Source organism: Saimiri boliviensis, chromosome 9 (assembly GCF_048565385.1).
Source record: "Saimiri boliviensis isolate mSaiBol1 chromosome 9, mSaiBol1.pri, whole genome shotgun sequence".
Classification (NCBI taxonomy): domain Eukaryota; kingdom Metazoa; phylum Chordata; class Mammalia; order Primates; family Cebidae; genus Saimiri; species Saimiri boliviensis.
This window is the reverse complement of record NC_133457.1, coordinates 100,878,490-100,898,358: the sequence shown is the minus strand read 5'-3', so window position 1 is coordinate 100,898,358 and position 19,869 is coordinate 100,878,490. Positions and strand designations below refer to the sequence as shown.

The following is a 19,869-nucleotide window of genomic DNA, read 5'->3' as shown; positions in this document are numbered from 1 at the left end:
GAAGAATAAGGGCATTACTGTAAACCAGTGGTTCTTAGCCCTAGCTGCATGTAAGAATTACCTGTGAAGCTTTAAAAACAATACTCAGGCCCTACCTTACCCCAATTAAATTGGATCTTTAAGGTTGGAGCTGAGTCATTGATAATCTTCACTGTTTCCCAGGTTTAAGTCCAACTGAAGTAACTACTGGACAACATGACCAAGTTTTAAACAACTGAAAAAAATTAAGCTTCTGTGTTATCCTGCTCCTCAGAAACCTTCAGGAGTTATCTGCGTAGTAAAGTCCAGCTCAGGTGTTCTGCATTCTGACCCAGCCTACTTCTGCAGCTTGTCTTCTTTCCTAGCTACATTGTTCTCTGTGTCTCCTGAATGGGTTGTCTTTTTTTTTTTTTTTGAGACGGAGTTTCGCTCTTGTAACCCAGGCTGGAGTGCAATGGCACGATCTCGGCTCACCCAACCTCTGCCTCCTGAGTTCAAGCAATTCTCCTACCTCAGCCTCCCGAGTAGCTAGGACTACAGGCGTGTGCCACCATGCCCAGCTAATTTTTGTATTTTTAGTAGAGACGGGGTTTCACCTTGTTGACCAGGATGGTCTTGATCTCTTGACCTCGTGATCCACCCGCCTTGGCCTCCCAAAGTGCTGTGATTATAGGCGTGAGCCACCGTGCCCACACCTCTTATTTTATTCTTATCTTCATTTATAGGAATTGTATCTTTTTCTCAAGGTGCAGTTCAGATATTACTTCCTCCCTGAAACAACTTCTCAGCACCCACAAACTGCATTGACTCTATTTTGCCCTAAACCTCTATAACCCTTAGAATAGTGGTTCTCAACTGGGAGTGATTTTGCCCCAGAGAGGACATTTGGCATTATCTGGAGACATTTTTAGTTGGCACAACTGTTGGGAGAATGTACCACTGTTGTCTAGTATTGGAGGCCCGGGATGCTGCTACACATTATACAATGCACAGGACAAACCTACCACAACAAATAATTCGCTGGCCTAAAATGTCAGTTGTGCCAAGGTTGAGAAACTGCCTTTGAGTTTGTCTAGTTCATGAGCTTATGTGTATACTGCCTTGAACTGTAACAATGTGTTTAGCCAGGCACGGTGGCTCAAGCCTGTAATCCCAGCACTTTGGGAGGCTGAGGCGGGTGGATCACGAGGTCAAGAGATCGAGACCATCCTGGTCAACACGGTGAAACCCCGTCCCTACTAAAAATACAAAAAATTAGCTGGGCATGGTGGCGCGTGCCTCTAATCCCAGCTACTCAGGAGGCTGAGGCAGGTGAATTGCCTGAACTCAGGAGGCGGAGGTTGCGGTGAGCCGAGATGGCGCCATTGCACTCCAGCCTGGGTAACAAGAGCGAAACTCCGTCTCAAAAACAAACAAACAAAAAAACATGTTTATAGACTTTCTCTCCCCTATTTAATTGAATTAATGGGTAAAGATGAATTCCAGTCCTCCATCTGTGCTTGTTTGTTATTCACTACATATCAGGACTTAATCCTAGAGCCTGTGACCTAATCCTGACTGCTTAATCAGAGATAAAGAAATGTTCAGTGTGGTGTGGGTGTGGTGAGGCAGTCTTCCCAATCCTGTTTTTCTTTTTTTTTTTACTGTCAGTCTTTTCATCTGTGATGACCTGGGAGACTGTGATTTAGAGCATAGAGTGAGCATTTGGGATCAAAAGACCTGGGTTTCAATTCCAGCTGTGCCATTTATTAGTTGTGGTATTTTGGTCAATCCATGTCACCACTTTTTTGTTTGTTTGTTTGAGATGGAATCTCGCTCTGTCACCCAGGCTGGAGTGCAATGGCACGATCTCGGCCCACTGCAACCTCCACCTCCCGAGTTCAAGCGATGCTTTTGCCTTAGTCTCCCGTGATTTTAACACCATTGACTTTTACTGTCAAAAGTTAATGGCCCTTTCATACTCATCATCCTCTTTTTTTCTTCAGCATTTGACAGTTTTCCTCCACTTCTGTGTAAATCTCTTTTCTCCCTTGAGTTCTTTGACATTGTATTTCTGCTTTTCCTCTAGCATCTCTGAACATTTTTTCTTTGTCTCTAACTGCTTCTTTCTTTTCCATCACTGAGTTGTCCTTCAGAAAAGCCCAGGACCTGCAGACCTCCTTATCTCTGGTTTGGTGATCATTTGGAGGCTTACCTCACTCATTCTCACTTCCACTTGTGCTTGGGTTGCTCTTGGATTCCTGACTGAAATTGATTTTCTTTTTAAAGCCTGTTGCCCAGATTGGAGTGCAGTGGCACAGTCTTGGCTCACTGCAACCTCCTTCACCCGGGTTTAAGCGATTCTCCTGCCTCAGCCTCCCAAGTAGCTGGAATTACCACGATGCCTGGCTAATTTTTGCATGTTTAGTAGTGATGGGGTTGAACCATGTTGGCCAAGCTGGTCTCGAACTCCTGGCCTCAAGTGATCCACCTGTCTTGGCCTCCCACAGTTCTGGTATTACAGCCATGAGCCACTGTGCCCTGGCCAACCTTGCGCTATTTTTACCAACTTTATATCCCAGATTTTCCCTTCTCTCTCTTTCTCTCTCTCTCTCTCTCTTTTTTTAAAATATATTTCATAATTACAGGAGCCTGACAAACCCCTTATTATCTTTCAGCAGGGTTTCCCCAAACTATTTTGTTCTCCAATGTCTTTACATTTTAGTTGATTGGACTTGTTGAGTCTTTTAAAAATCCCGTCTAAGCCTGGGTGATATAGACCTATTTCTACCAAAAAACAAAAATTAGCCAGACATAGTGGTATACGTCTGTAGTTGTAGCTCCTTGGGAGGCTGAGGTGGGAGGATTGCTTGGCCCTAGGAGTTCAAGGTTACAGTGAGCTAAGGTGGTGCCACTGCACTCCAGCCCGGGTGACAGAGCAACTTGCTCTGTCGCCAGGGCTGGAGTGCAGTGGTATGATCTCAGCTCACTGCAACCTCCACCTCCCAGGTTCAGCAATTCTCCTGCCTCAGCCTCCTGAGTAGCTGGGATTATAGGCATGTGCCACCACACCTGGGTAATTTTTGTATTTTTACTAGAGACCAAGTTTCACCATGTTAGCCAGGCTGGTCTCAAACTCCTGACTTCAGATGATCCTCCTGCCCTGGCCTCCTAAAGTGCTAGGATTACAGGCACAAGCTACCATGCTCAGCTCAAAAAAAAAGTAAAAATAAAAATTCCCTTGAGTTTACTGAAATTTTGGAAAAAGGCAGGATGAAGGCATAAATTAATGGAGTCTTTCTTTACCCCATCCTCTATCTGTATTGAAGATTGTTGCTAATTGGCTGGGTGAGGTGGCTCATGCCTATAATCCTAGCACTTTGGGAGACTGAGGTGGGGGGATTACTTGAGCTGAGAAGTTAGAGGCCAGCCTGGGCAACAATGTGAAACCCTGATGCTACAAAATGTACAAAAATTAGCCAGGTGTGGTTGTGCATCTCTGTGGTCCCAGCTACTTGGAAGGCTGAGGTGGGAAGATGGCTTGAGTCTGGAAGACAGAGGTTGCACGTAGCTGAGATCGTGCCACTACACTCTAGCCTTGGTGACAGAGCCAAACTCTGTCTCAAAAAAAAAAAAAGAAGAAGAAGAAGATTGTTGCTAATAATAATCAAGCCTTTCAGTTTATCTCCTCAGCTCAGATTATCTCCACCTCTACTCTGTGATGAGGTCACATGTTACTCATCACTTAAAACTGTTTATGTCTGAGATCCTAAACAAGATTCCCAGGTGATAGATTCTGAGGTTCACTGTTCTAGCAAGCAAGAAATAGCCCTTGCCTCTGAAACTGGTTGACAAGTAATAGCCAGGACTTCATTTCTCTTTTCTCTATTCATTCATATTTTCTATGCCCTTAGCGTTATAACTACTGAGATAGGGTTCTTGTCCTGGTGTGATGACTCAGAGCTTCATTTCTAAGGTGTCTGAGTCATTGTCGGTATGTATAGGATTGCTTTAGTCTTCTGTTACCTCAAGGAGATGCCACAGGATGGGTAGACTTCCTTTAGACTTCTGTTAACTCAAGGAAATGCCCAGGGTCCTACAATCAGTAGATGACACCTGGCACAGACATTATGGTATATGAGTTGAGTATCTCTTATCCAAAATTCCTTGAACAGGCTGGGTGCAGTGGCTCACACTTATAATCCCAGCACTTTGGGTGGCTGAGGTTGGCAGATTACCTAAGGTCAGGTGTTCAAGACCAGCCTGGTCAACATGGTAAAACCTCGTCTCTACTAAAAATACAAAAATTAGCCAGGTGTGGTGGCGCATGCCTATAGTCCTAGCTACTCAGGAGGCTGAGGCAGGAGAATTGCTTGAACCCAGGAGATGGATGTTGCAGTGAGTCGAGATCACGCCGTGCACTCCAGCCTGGGCAACAGAGTGAAATTCTGTCTCAAATAAAATAAAATAAAATAAAATAAAATAAAATAAAATAAAATACCTTGAACCAGAAGTGTTTCAGATTTTGGATTTTTTCTGATTTTACAATATTTGCATTATACTTACTGTTTAAGCATCCCAAATCTAAAAATGTAAAATACTCCAAAACCCAAATATTGTTGAGCATGGACTTCATGCTCAAGGGAGACACTCACTGGAGCTTGTTTATGTATGTATGTGTCCATGTATCCATCCACCCATCCATCCATCCATCCATCCATCCATCCTTTGTCACTTCTTCCAGGAACCCATTGGAACATTTTGGATTTCCGGTTTTAAAATCCTTTCCCTATTATTCACTTAATTATTTAGAGGCAGAGTCTTGCTCTGTTGCCCAGGCTGGACTCAGACTCAAGCAATCCTCCTGCATTAGCCTCTCAAGTAGCTGGGACTATAGTTGCATGCCACCACTCCAGGCTCTTTATTTCTTAGATTTGGGATTTTAGAAAAGTTACTTAGCTTTTCTGAGCCTAAATTTCTCATCTATAAAGAAAGAAAGGCCAGGTATAGTGGCTCACGCCTGTAATCTCAACACTTTGGGAGGCAAAGGCAGGCAGATCACCTGAGGTCAAGAGTTGGCAATCAGCCTGGCCAACATGGTGAAATCCTGTCTGCACTAAAAATATAAAAATTAGCTGAGTGGTGGCAGGTGCCTGTAATTCCAGCTACTCAGGAGGGTAAGACAGGAGAATTGCTTGAACCCAAGAGTTGGATGTTGCAGTGAGCTGAGATCGCGCCACTGCATTCCAGCCTATGTGGCAAGAGTGAAACTCTGTTTCAAAGAAAAAAATAAAGAAAGAAAGATATCTAGGATGGGCATGGTGGCTAACCTTTGTTATCCCAGCACTTTGGGAGGCCGAGGCTAGCAGATCACTTGAGGCCAGGAGTTCAAGACCAGCCTGGCTAACACAGGGAAACCCTGTCTTTACCGAAAAATACAAAAATTAGCCGGGCATGGTAGAGTGCTCCTATAGTCCCAGCTACTTGGGAGGCTGAGGCAGGAGAATTGCTTGAACGTGGGAGGCAGAGGTTGCAATGAGCTGAGATTGCATCACTGCACTCCAGCCTGGGCCACAGAGCAAGACTCTGTCAAAAAAAAAAAAAAAAAAAAGGAAGGAAGAGCGGGAAGGAAGGAAGGAGGGAACGAGGGAAGGAAGGGAAGGAAGGGATCAGGAATCTATCAAAGAGGATTGTTATCAGGATTTATAAGGTGCTGGGATTATAATTCCTGACAGAATAGGTAGTCACCTTTTCTCCTTGCCGTTTCTAGCCATTTGGTATCACTCATTTCCTTAATTTGATGATGGCTAGTTTTTACTTATCAATCCTCCCTCTTATATGACTAGGAAAGAGGCAAAAATTGTTTACTGCAGTTTATAGAATCCCTACTAGCCTTTTGAAAATATTAATAGCTTTTAGTACTAGTTTGGGATCTGGCAGTCATATCATTTGTGCAGATGCCAGAACTGCAGGCCTTAGATCCCCAGGAGGGAGTCCGACTGTGCGGCTGAGGAATCTGGAGATGGAGTTTTCCACCAGAATCTTAGTTTTCTAAGTATATGTTATAAAACTGCTCATTGGCAAGGGCTTCAGACACTGAAAATGGAGAAAAAATGGAGTCTCCAGAAGAATGCATTAGATCCCCTAATATGTGGAATGTAAATATCTACTGCCATATTGCCAAATCCTGTGTCACCCTGGAGCAGCTTACTGTCCTGCACAGCATTATTGTCTGAGCCTGCATTGGGCCTAGCTGATAGGGATAGCCTTCTCATTTAATTTGTGTCTTTGTTTAAGTGTTTGTTGGTGCAAACATTGCATTTCTCTTCATCTTTAAAAAAATATGTAGGGCTGGGCATGGTGGTTCACACCTGTAATCCCAGCACTTTGGGAATCCAAGGCAGGAGGATTGCTTGAGTCCAGGAGTTCAAGACTAGCCTTGGCAACATAGTGAGACTCCTGTCTCTAAAAGTTTTTGTTTTTTTTTTATTTGATTAGCAAGGCATGGTGGCACATGCCTATAGTCTCAGCTACTTGAGAGGCTGGGGTGGAAGGATTGCTTGAGCCTGGAAGGTTGAGCCATGATTGTGCCATTGCACTCCAGCCTAGGTGAAAGAGTAAGACCCCATCTCAAAAAAAAAAAAAGAGCACTAGGTTAATTCCAGTCACTTTGGACTTGAGGGCACCTTAGGCCTTTCTCTGATCATTTGACAGGCCCACCCATGTGAAGTCATATTTGAATAATTCCCATCTTGAAGTACATTGCTTTCTAGTGAGTGAATTAAAGTAGGGAATAAAGTGGGTGAGTTGAACAAACAATTTCAGGAAATCACCATTTAAGTGGGAAAAAAGAACAAGTGGAAATACATTAAAATGGTTTTCTTTAGATGGAAGGCCTATGAGTAAATTATTTGTTCAGTATTCTGTGATTTCCATATCTGTATTTTCTTTTTTGTTTTTTGTTTTTTTTTTTTGAGAGAGTGTCTTATTCTATCACCCAGGCTGGAGTGCAGTGGCATGATCTCAGCTCCCTGCAACCTCTGCCTCCTGAGCTCAAGGGATTCTCCTGTCTCAGCCTCCCGAGTAGCTGAGATTACAACCCCCACCATCATGCCTGCTAATTTTTGTATTGTTAGTAGAGGGGGGTTTCACCCATGTTGTCTAGGCTGGTCTCGAACTCCTGACCTCAGGTGATCCACCCGCCTTAGCCTCCCAGAGCGCTGGGATTACAGGTGAGAGCCACGGTTCGCACCTGATTTCTGTATTTTCTTTTTTGTTGTTGTTATTTTTTGGTTTTTGAGACTGGGTCTCACTCTGTTGCCTAGGCTGGAGTGCAGTGGCACAATCTCAGCTCACTGCAACCTCCGCCTTCCAGGACCAAGCGATTCTCCTGCCTCAGCCTCCTGAGTAGCTGGGATTACAGGCATGTGCCACCACTGCCAGATAATTTTTGTATTTTTAGTAGAGATGGGGTTTCACCATGTTGGCCAGGCTGGTCTTGAACACCTGACCTCAAATGAACACCTGACCTCGGCCTCCTGAAGTGCTGGGATTACAATTGTGAGTCACCGCACCTGCCTGATTTCTGTATTTTCTAAAATGAGCACGTACTGCTTTTATAAAAGGGAAAAAGCTTTTTTTAAAAATAAAATTTTTTTTTAGACAGTCTTATTCTGTTACCCAGGCTGGAGTACAGTTGCCCGATCTTGGTTTACTGCAACCTCCGCCTCCTGGATTCAAGCGATTCTCATGCCCCAGCCTGCCGAGTAACTGGAATTACAGATGTGTGCCACCACACCCAGCTGATTTTTGTGTTTTTGGTAGGGACAGGGTTTCACCATGTTGACCAGGCTGGTCTTGAACTCTTGACCTCAAATGATCCACCTCAGCCCCCCAAAGTGCTGGGAATACATGTGTGAGCCACTGCATCCAGCCGGAAAAAGCTTTTAAATTGCCATTTTAAATAACTGATAAATAGTAAAGTCCAAATAAAAAGTAGCCACAGTTTATAGTGTTATTAATAAACAAGGAGTAGATTCCAGTTAGGCCAATATTTTGAGAGTTAAGTGGGGACTGTGAAAGAGAGAACGTAGATGCTGGCTGAAATTCACTGTGTAGGAGTCAAGCTACCCTTTTGAAATGTGACTGGTATAAAAACAAAAAATAAAGATTCAACCTCTAAGTATCAAGTAGATCAATCAAGTATATGGGTGCCTGGGATTTGACAAAAGAACCACTGCCCTATAATAGGGAGGTTAAACATCATCAAACTTGTGCTCTCTAGGTGGTTCATACTTTTGGAATATTCAGTTAGCATGTGGGGTTCATAGCCTGAGGAGTGTTCCCAGTAGGCACCCCCTGGGTCCCTTGAATTAAATGATAAGAAGGCTTTTTTGGTTAGTCTGTCCTAACATAGGCATAGTTGGGAGCAGGATTTGTTTTAGTGTGTTGGGCAGTAACAGCTAAAAGGTAGCCTGGGACACATAACCTCTCCATAGGTAATTAAATAAAAATCTTGTCATTCTATCTCTAGAAGGTAAGCAGCACTTTGAGGGGCTGAGGACAGTGGATCACTTGAGAGCAGGAGTTCAAGACCAGCCTAGCTAACATGGTGAAACCCTGTCTCTACTAAAAATACAAAAATTAGCTGGGCATGGTAGTGGGTGTCCCTAGTCCCAGCTACTTAGAAGGCTGAGGGACGAGAATCGCTTGAGCCCAGGAGGCAGAGGTTCCAGTGAGCCAAGAGCCTGCCACTACATTCCAGCCTGGGCGACAGAGCAAGACTAGGTCTCAAAAAAAAATACACACACAAACACACACACACACACACACACGACTAATATCTTTTGAAGGCTTTCTTGATTTCTACCAATCAGATGTAATTGCTTCTCCTTTGAACTCCTATGGCCCTTCTTTTTATTTATCAACTTATAGATCTATGTCATCTCTACTGTTTAGAGGCAGGGACATTTTTTGTATCTTCCATAGTGCAATGGGTATTCAGTAAATGGTTGTTAAATGTAAATCCCCAACTCTGAATTAACATTTTTCCTGACTTGATAGGTTTAGAGCCAGGCAAAAAGGATGATGCCTGAAACTTTGAAGTCTAGGTGGGAATCACTTTTCTGCAACATTGAGTATTTGCAGCCTATCTGCCTGGCTTCTGTATGGTGAGATGGAAGAAGAATTTGTAGTTCATTATCCTGCCTACCTCTCTCCAACTTGCCCCTTCTCTCTGAACTCTCCATTCTGCTTTCCCTTTGTATTAGTTATCGATTGCTATAGATCACTCTAAAACAAAATTATTATCTCTCATGGTTTCTCTGGGTCAGGAACTTGGGAGCAGGCTTGGTAGGGTAGTTCTGGCCTAGGATCTCTCATGTGGTTGCAGCCAGATGTCCCTGGGGCTTTAGTCATCCAAACTCTTGACTGGGGCTAGAGGATTCATTTGCAAAGTAGCTCACACAGGCTAGCAGGTTGGTACTGGCAAGTTAGTTCCTCTCCATGTGGACCCCTCCAAAGGCCTGTTTGAATGTCTTGATGATATGGTGGCTAGCTTCCCCCAGGACTAGTAGTTTAAGACTATAGTGTCTTGAAGCAGACACTATGCTGTGTTTTATGATGTAGCTTCAGAAGTCACCTTTTGTTGCTTCCTCCATATTCTATTAGTACACGAGCCATCCCTGATTTATTTGGGTGGGGGATTATACATATGTGTAAATCAAAATCAGGAGTCAAGGATCATTGGGCTCATTGAAGGCCACTTTGGAGCTGACCTTTCATCCACTGCTGTGATTCCCTAAATGAGAATTAGTAAGCTTAGCCTTGGTTCCCTCCTCCTTCTTTCCCGTTGCCATTCCTAATTCAAGGTCTCATTCTGCAGTAATAACCTTCAATTTTTGTCCCTGCTTAATCCATCTTCCAGTCTGTTCCAAGCATAGCTTTGAGTATGTTGTTTCTTTATCCATCTTCAGTAACTAAAATGTGTATTCCATGAGGGCAAAGACTATTGTATTAATTGTATTAATCTGTTGCTGCATAAAAATATTACCACAAATGTCGTGGCCTAAAACAACACACATTCATTGTCTCACAGTTTCTGTGGTTCAGGAGTCTAGTGTGGGTTGTGTAGGTTCCCTACAACACACCGATCAAGGCAGGCGTCCGCAGACTTTTTACACAGGGGGCCAGTTCACTGTCCCTCAGACCGTTGGAGGGCCGCCACATACTGTGCTCCTCTCACTGACCACCAGTGAAAGAGGTGCACCTTCCTGAAGTGCAGCGGGGGGCCGGATAAATGGCCTCAGGGGGCCGCATGCGGCCCGCGGCCGTAGTTTGGGGACGCCTGGATCAAGGTGTCGGTCAGCTTCTTATCTGACATTCAGCTGGGAAAGGATCTGCTTCCATCCTGTTGTTGGCAGCATTCAGTTCCTTGTAGATTGTTGAACTGAGGGTCTTAGTGTCTTCTGTCTTTCCACTGGAGGCTGCTCTCAGTTCCTTGTTACACGGTCCTGTCATAGCACATCAGCTTTCGTCTTCAAACCTAGCAGGGGAGAGTGCCCCTCAGCAAGACAGATGTGAAAATATTATGTAATGCAATCATGTAAAGTCACTCATATACATTCCATCACTTTTGCCATATTCTGCAGGTTAAAAGTAAGCCATAGGTTCCACCCACATTCACTGGGGGGATTATGCAAGGATGTGAATACCAGGAGGCAAGAATCCTACAGACCACTTTAGTGTCTGTCTGCTGTAACTGTGTCTTTAGCACCCTGAGCAGGGCATGGCACAAACCCAGGTCTCATATTTCAATGAATGGATTTACCGTGACTATTATGTTTCCAATTCCTGGCTTAAGCCTTTTTCTTCACTTCTTTCTTCTCTGTTTCAGAGTTACTGATTTATTCTTGAGACTCCTCTGTTCTCATCTGTCCTCATGGATGAACTTCAGGATGTTCAACTCACAGAGATCAAACCACTTCTAAATGATAAGGTAAAGACTTTTCTGTTTTCACTAAAATATGTACAAGCCATTTCTTCTGAGAGTAGTTCATTTTCTGTATCATCTAAATAGTAACTTAGAACATATTTAGCTTGACTTTCAATGAAGGGAATACTTTAAAAAATTTATTTCCTTTTTTTTTTTTGAGACAGAGTCCCTCTCTGTCACCAGGCTGGAGTGCGGTGGCACAATCTTGACTCACTCCAACTTCTGACTCCCTGGTTCAAGTGATTCTCCTGCCTCAGCCTCCTGAGTAGCTGGGATTACAGGCATGCATCACCATGCCCAGCTAATTTTTGTATTTTTAGTAGAAACTGGATTTCATCATGTTGGCCAGGATGGTCTTGATCTCCTAACTTCATGATCCACTCTCTCTGCCTCCCAAAATTCTGAGATTACAGGCGTAAGCTACTATGTCTGGCCAAAAAAATCTATTTCTGAAGCATCTTTTCAATGTTTCCCTCCCCTTTTTCTTTCTTCCTACTTTTGTTTCCCAGGGCAAATTCAATCAAGTTACCTTTGAAATTTTTGTATTTTACACATAGAGGTGTTAAGAGGAAAAATAATGTGGCAAAGTTAAGCAGAAAGTGTGAGGGTGGGGCTGGGCGCAGTGGCTCACGCTTGTAATCCCAGCACTTTGAGAGGCACAGGTGGTTGGATCACTTGAGATCATGAGTTTGAAACCAGCCAGGACAACATGGTGAAACCTCGTCTCTACTATAAATAGAAAAATTAGCTAGGTGTGGTGGCATGTGCCTGTAATCCCAGCTACTGGGAGGCTGAGGCAGGAGAATCGCTAGAACCTGGGAGGCAGAGGTTGCAGTGAGCCAAGATCATGCCACTGCACCCGACTCTGAGTAACACAGTGAGACTCCTTCTCAAAAAAAATGTATGAGGGTGGAGTTTGACTCAGAATCCAAATGTCTTGACTTTCAGTTTCAATAAGGGAAATTTACCATCCATAACTGGTGATGTACATAGGCTATAATGCTCTCCTTAAAGTTTGCAAAGTCTGTAATGTGATCTTTCTGTCAATATCACAGTTTTCATCAGGGAGGACTGGATGTCAGTAATATACCACATTTTTTATGTTATTGTTAGAGAACTATATGATGAGCAGATGAGCAGCACAGCTGACCACCATTAGACTCCAGAACTGGTGTGATATGATTTGCCAAAAGAAAAATTTTGGCCGGGACACAGTGGCTCACACCTGTAATCTTAACACTTTGAGAGGCCAAGGTCAGCAGATCACTTGAGGTCAGGACTTTGAAACCAGCCTTGCCAACATGGTGAAATCCTGTCTCTACTAAAAATACAAAAAGTAGCTGGGCATGGTGGCACAGGTCTGTAGTCCCAGCTACTCAGGAGGCTGAGGCAGGAGAATCATCTGAACCCAGAAGGCAGAGGTGGCAGTGAGCCAGGAACATGCCACTGCACTCCAGCCTGGGTGACAGAACAAAACTCTGTCTCAAAAGAAAAGAAAAGAAAGGTTTGTCTTCTCTCTTGTTCCTTGTTGTTCAGTAAATGTGCCTGAAATTCCTTCTTTTCTACTCTATTCTTTTGGTTTATTGTCATTGTTCCCTATTAAAATACTCTTGTAGCTTGATGGGAGTGAGGCCATGCCATCCTTTCCTGAGGGAGTGTTGATGGAGTGTAAGAATAAAGATGGGTGGGGGGAGGGATGGCGATGACACCAGGAGATGGATCTGACTCTTGTTATCTTTCTTTCTTTCTTTTTTTTTTTTTGAGATGGAGTTTTGCTCTTGTTACCCAGGCTGGAGTGCAATGGTGCGATCTCGGCTCACCACAACCTCCGCCTCCCGGGTTCAGGCAATTCTCCTGCCTCAGCCTCTTGAGTAGCTGGGATTACAGGCATGCGCCACCATGCCCAGCTAATTTTTTTTGTATTTTTAGTAGAGACGGGGTTTCACCATGTTGACCAGGATGGTCTCGATCTCTTGACCTCGTGATCCACCCGCCTCGGCCTCCCAAAGTGCTGGGATTACAGGCTTGAGCCACCGTGCCCAGCCAGACTCTTGCTATCTTTCAAGGCAGGGCCCTTCATGTGCAGCCTCTGGGGCTGCTGACTTATTATGTGTTTACTAATTTGCTTTTGAATCCTACCACCCCCACTTACATCGCTGTGACAGCTCCATTCCCACTCCTGCCCCTTCTTTTATCTTTCACCAGACTGACTTCTCTCTCCTTTGGCAAGCTGCAGGCTTTGTTTTTGGTTTTGTTTCCTGTCTACCAAAAAATTTTAAAAATTAGCCAGGTGTGGTGGCACACATCTGTAGTCCCAGTTACATGGGAGGCTGAGCTGCAAGGATCACTTGAGCCCGGGAGGTTGAGGCTGCAGTGAGCTGTGATTGTGCTACTGCACTCCAGCCTGGGCAGTAGAGTGAGACTCTGTCTCAAAAAATAAATAAATTGAGAAGGAGGCTTTTTTTTCTCGCCTTCCCCCTGCCATATGGGACACAGCGAGAAGACAGCTGTCTACACACCAGGAAGAGATTGATCCTGAGAAACTGAACCTTTCCAGAACCTTGATCTTGAACTTTGCAGCCTCTAGAACTGTGAGAAAATAATTTTTTGTTGTTTTAAGCCCTCAAATCTATGTTATTTTGTTATGACAGCCCAAGCTGTGTCTCACTTCCTAACATCTGTCAGCTGCTCTTTGATATGCCTGTGCTGTTCCTACCCACTTCCCACATTCCACTTTACTCCTCTCTCTCCCTGAGACATAAGTGCTCCTGTGCCATCACTATTCATGAGAAGTCTCCTGGCTCTCACTAAGCAGGTAGATAGGCAGGAGGCTGTCTTTGGATTATGGCACCTCCAACAGAGAATTCTACCCCATTAACCTCCCTGTCTCCCTCCCCAGTATGTGAATGCTTCTGTCTTTGCTCAGCAAGTAGAAACTTTTGTGTATGTAGTAAAAGGTGTAATGATAATAATGCCTCTCATCCATTACTTCATTTAAACCTCACAACAGCTTGATGAGGAAGGGAGCACAGATAAATTTATTCCCACAATGCTAGTGAGGATGGCTAGGAAAGGTGAAGTAGCTTACTTCTACTGAGTATCAAAGAATGCCTGCTGTATGGCAGGACTTCTCACTGTTGATGTTTTGGATTGGATAATTGTTGTGGAACACTGCTCTGTGCATTGTAGAATGTTTAGCAGCATCTTTGGCCTCTACCCACTAGATGTCAATAGCACTCCCCAGTGGTAACAACCAAAAATGTCTCCAGACATTGCCAGATGTCCCTGGGAGGCAAAATTGCCTTGGTTAAGAACAAACCACTGGTATAGAGGAAAAGACTCCAGATTTGGATAGAAGTAGATGTGTTGAGGGTTTTGTTGTTGTTTTTGTTGCCTATCCTGCTGTTATTTATTACCTTTTATGTGCCAAGTGGTTTACATCCATTCTAATTCTCTGAATATCCCTTTGAGATAGGTGGTATTATTCCTTACTTCACAGATTAAAAATCCGAATGAAAGGCTGGTTTGCCCAGTAAAGAAGTGGCAAAACCAGATGGAAACCTGAGTCTTTCCTACTCGTAAAACCTGAGCCTGATGACTGGGCGCAGTGGCTCACGCCTGTAATCCCAGCAGTTTGGGAGGCCAAGACGGGTGGATCACTTGAGGTCAGGAGTTCGAGACCAGCCTGACCAACAGGAGAAACCCTGTCTCTACAAAAATCAGCTGCACAAGGTGGTGCATGCCTGTAATCCAGGCTACTCAGTAGGCTTAGGCAAGAGAATCACTTGAACCTGGGAGGCGGAGGTTGCGGTGAGCTGAGATCACACCATTGCACTCCAGTCTGGGCAACAAGAGTGAAACTCCATCTCAAAAAAAAAAAGAAAAAAAAAAAACCTGAGCTTGTTCCACTGTGTTAATTCCATAGATGTTTTGGCATCACCTTTTTGGCTTGCCCTATCTCTTTAAGGAGAAGCCTAAAGATGTATATAGTATTTCACCTTATCGTTCTGTCCATTATTCTCATAAACATACTTTTTGCTGAAGACATTGCTGCATCCTCCAGGCTTCAGGGAGCTAGAGGAAGACAAGAACCAACCTCTTATGGAGAAATTTGTCCTGAGATGACTGTAAGGAGGCACTCTCAATATAGCTTTAAGCGAGGCTTATGTTAACTTGTCTCTTGTCATTTGTTGGTACTTTTCCCATTTTATTTTAGTATGCCTGTAATTTTGTCTATGGCTCAGAATTGTTAAGAAGTGGATAATTTTGCCATGCTTGTTTTGGCTCCAGTGATGAAGCAACCACCAGTACTTCGTTTTGCGGGGAGCAGAAATTGCAAGGGCATATGAAATGATTTTTAAAATAGCATTTAACTATTTTCAGAGCACTTTCACAAATAATACCTTATTTTAATCTTCCAGTCTCTTGTAAAGTAAGTAGTTGAAGATATTTAACTCTGTTTTACAGATGATGCTGAGAGGTTATGTGACTTATTCAAAGCTAGTATCTGTTAAGTTAGTGAAGCCAGGCTAGAACCTACATCTTTGGACTTTGACCTGGACTTGGGGGTCTAGGGTTCTTCCCATCATCTACTGCCTCTTATAGCTGGTTGTTTCAGTTTCCTCACCCAAAAGACCTTGTAATAAACAGGAGAGGAGACTGTTTGGCTTCATTTTCCCTGCCTCCCTTTACCTACTATTGGTTTAGATACTACCGAACACGGTGAAAGCCAAAGGCAAGGCTTGAAAAAACAAGTAGAAGTCCACATTTGGCTTCTGAAGAATTGAGGAAATATCAGAAAGGGGAATAAATGTTTAGTAGAGAGAACAGAAATTAGTTATTTACTTTGTTTTGGTTGTTACAGTAGAAAGTGAGATCTTTTTTTTTTTTTTGATACGGGGTCTCGCTCTGTTGCCCAGGCTGGAATGCATAATCTCAGCTCACTGCAACCTCTGCCTCCCGGGTTCAAGTGATTCTCCTGCCTCAGCCTCCGAGTAGCTGGGATTATGGGCACCTACCACCATGCCTGGCTAATTTTTGTATTTTTAGTAGAGACGGGGTTTTGCCATGTTGGCCAGGCTGGTCTTGAACTACTGACCTCAAGTGCTCCACCTCCCTCAGCCTCCCAAAGTGCTGGGATTACAGCTATGAGCCACCACGTCCGGCTGAAAGTGAGGTAACTCTTACTGCAATTTAAGTTTTTCTTTTCTACTAATGATGACATGTAAGCAGAGGAGGAAGAAGGGTATTAGAAGTGGAGTTGGGAGAACCCTCGGATCAACAGTTTGTAACCTCCAGGATAGCAGAGACAGGCAGAGTGTTTGTGCCAAGGGCTTCCTCTCTTCCCCAGGCTGGAGTGCAGTGGCACAGTCATGCCTCATTGTCGCCTCCTAGGTTCAAGCTATCCTCCTGCCTCAGTCTCCTGAGTATCTTATGCCACCATGCCTGGCTAATTTTTGTATTTTTTTAGAGATGGAGTTTTGCCATGTTGAAACTCCTGGGCTCAAGCCATCCACCCATCTCAGCCTCCCAAAGTGCTGGGATTGCAGGCATGAGCCACAGCGCCTGGCCCCAGAATCTTTTTTTTTTGTTGTTTTGAGACAGGGTCTCTGTCATCTAGGTTGTAGTACAGTGGCATGGTCATGACTTGGTGCTGTCTCTACCGCCTGGGTTCAGGCAGTTCTCTTAGCCTCTCAAGTAGCTGGGACCACAGGTGTGCACCACCATGCCTGGCCAATTTTTAAATTATTTGTAGAGAAGAGGTCTCATTATGTTGCCCAGGCTGGTCTCAAACTCCTGGGTTCAAGCGATACTCCTGCCTTGGCCTCCGAAAGTTCTGGGATTACAGGTGTGAGCCACCGTACCCAGCTCAAAGGTTGCTTTTTTTGTTAAAAAAGAAAAATGAAGAAAAAAACAGTGGGGGAGAGAGAGAGAAAAGAAAAGGCAGCTGCAATTAAAAATAGATTTATTGACATTTTCATCAAAGAATATTCATGAAGTGCTACATCTAGTGTGGACTAGAGTGGGTGTCCCTTAATGTACTAAGACATAATTGTTACATCTGTTGTCAGAAGTGCTCTATAGGGATTGGAGCAGGAAATGCATTCCCAAGCAAGTAGTGGTGCCACCGTTACAGACCAGATGACCCTCAACCTGTTATAAGAGGCAGTAGGAGATCCAAGACTTAGCCACACCTTAGCAGGGCGCCCATGGGATTTTTAGATTGGAAATTTGTGCTTTTTGAACAGTCTGCAGGGGATTATCTGACTGTAGATTTATCCAATTATCCAACCTTTTATTAAATTTCTTTATGAAGTCTATTTCTTAGTATATTTTGAGGGTAATGAATGATATAGATACTTAAGAAAAAAATATATATATACGCACACATATATAGGATTTTCACTCTTATTTCTGGATTATCAGTTTGAACAGATTTCTACTTGAAAATGATTTCATGATTTTAATACACTGATTTATTATAGTAATTGATTATACTCTTTATTATTATTATTAATTTTTTTTTTTTTTTGAGACAGAGTTTCGCTCTTGTTACCCAGGCTGGAGTGCAATGGCGCGATCTTGGCTCACCGCAACCTCTGCCTCCTGGGTTCAGGCAATTCTCCTGCCTCAGCCTCCTGAGTAGCTAGGATCACAGGCACACACCACCATGCCCAGCTAATTTTTTGTATTTTTAGTAGAGACGGGGTTTCATCATGTTGACCAGGATGGTCTCGATCTCTTAACCTCGTGATCCACCCGCCTCGGCCTCCCAAAGTGCTGGGATTACAGGCATGAGCCACTGCGCCCGGCCTATTCTTTATTATTAAAGAAAAACTGAGTATTTTCTGAGCATATCTAACTCATTATGCTTGAACAATCCCCCATCTTTATTTCCACTTTTTGTTCGGAAGGATTATCTTTTTTGTGTATGTCTTTTTGTTACAAAAAGTCATATTTGATTCTCTTTAACTTTTTTTTTTTTTTTTTTGAGACAGTCTCGCTCTGTCGCCAGGCACCAGGCTGGAGTGCAGTGGCATGATCTCGACTCACTGCAACCTCTGCCTCCTGGGTTCAAGCAATTCTCCTGCCTCAGCCTCCCGAGTAGCTGGGACTACAGGCACGTGCCACCATACCCAGCTAATTTTTGTATTTTAGTGGAGATGGGGTTTCACCATGTTAGCCAAGATGGTCTCGCTCACTTGACGTCATGATCCACCTGTCTCAGCCTCCCAAAGTGCTGGGATTACAGGCATGAGCCACTGTGCCTGGCCAACAGTTTTTTTAAAATCAGCTTATTTCTAAAACCTTATACTATTACAACAACTCATTTTCTCCACTTTAGTCCCTAGCATGTCAGTTAACATGTAACTTTTCCTCTTTGGTATTCATTTCTTTCTCAAATCAAGTATCTCTATTTTGAGATATTTATAACATCTACAAAATTATGTTTATTGCACTCATTAAGTGTCAGGGCCAGGAAGAGAGTGGTGAATTAGATACAGACTCTTTCTTCAAATTCACAGAACAGGTAAATTCGCCTGAAATCTCTTCCTATTGATAGTTGGACTAAGGTCTTATCTATCTCATTTTTCTTTACATGTGTGTTGCTTCTGTCTTTTGAAACTATTTATGCCTCTTGACCAGATCTCATGTTAGGAAACTAAATCTCTCTTCTCCCTAGCAATGACTTGTTTTTGAAACATTTCTCCCTTTCACATCCCTCTTTTTTTCTATAATTCACTTTAATCATTGACCTGTTCTTAGTTGCTTTTTGCTTATTCTCTAAGCTTGTATTGTGAGGCTTACTTGCTTTTAATTTACCTTCTTGGGTACCTTTATTTACCTTCTACATGTGGCCACTAGGCTCCATCAATAAACACTCCTCTTAGCTGACTTCTGCTTTGACTGCAACTTTTAGTAATAATTGATGGCTTTCTTTGATTTTTTTCCTCTTCATATTATTCTGTTCTTTTAATTTTTTTCTTGAATCTCTTTCTGCTGCTTAAGTCTGCCTAGTGTAAGAATTTCTCTGAATATGGAATTAATGGCATTTTTGAAATGGATAGAAAAAAGAAAGCATCCATAGCCTGAAATTTCTAGAAGTTTTGTTAGGGTAGAACCATGTACTATGAACATCAGAAACAAGCTGAGGCAGAAGGATTGCTTGAGCCCAGAGGTCAAGACTGCATTGAGCTATGATCATGCCACTGCACTCCAGCCTAAGTGACAAAGCAAGACTCTGTCTCAAAAAGCAAAAGAAACAGGCCAGGTGCAGTGGCTCACACCTGTAATCTCAACACTTTGGGAGGCCAAAGGGGCAGATCACTTGAGCCCAGAAGTTGGAGACCACCCTGGGGAACATGGTGAAACCCCATCTCTAGTAAAAATACAAAAATTAGCTGGACATGGTGTCACATGCATGTAATCCTAGCTACTTGAGAGGCTGAGGGAGGAGAATCATTGGAACCCAGGAGGCAGAGGTTACACTGAGCCAAGATTGCCCCACTGCACTTCAGCCTGGGCAGCAGAGCAAGACTCATCTCAAAAAAAAAAAAAAAAAATTAGCCAGGTAGGGTGGCATATACCTATAGTCCCAGCTACTCAAGTAGCTGAAGCAGGAGGATCACTTGAGCCTGGGAGTTCGATGCTGCAGTGAGTTGTGATTACGTGACTACATTCCAGGCTGGCCAACAGCAAGACCCTATCTCAGGGGAAGAAAAAAAGAGAGAGAGAGAGAGAGAGAAAGAAAGAAGTCTCTAGGGAAGGGCCCCAGAAAGTCAGCCTTTTAGAATGCCCCCAATGCGTAGTATTGAACTTTTAATGAGTACAGAGAATAAATAACATGGCCTCAGTTAACCACAGTTGAGTCAAGAACCAGCTAATGATCTTCATTTAGAAACTCTGGAGCCAAACAC

At 43.5% G+C, this 19,869-nt stretch overlaps 1 protein-coding gene across 4 annotated transcripts in view; it reads left to right on the top strand.

Moving 5' to 3' along the window:
- The window catches only part of NDRG3 (NDRG family member 3), a 91,242-nt gene that overhangs the window by 10,721 nt on the left and 60,652 nt on the right, over nt 1-19,869 (top strand). For all 4 annotated transcript variants that reach the window (XM_074406491.1, XM_074406492.1, XM_039479568.2 and 1 more), the window contains exon 2: nt 10,853-10,954. In XM_074406491.1, the coding sequence (XP_074262592.1) occupies nt 10,898-10,954 (57 nt within the window). In that variant the 5' untranslated portion in view covers nt 10,853-10,897. The remainder of the gene's footprint in view (nt 1-10,852; nt 10,955-19,869) is intronic.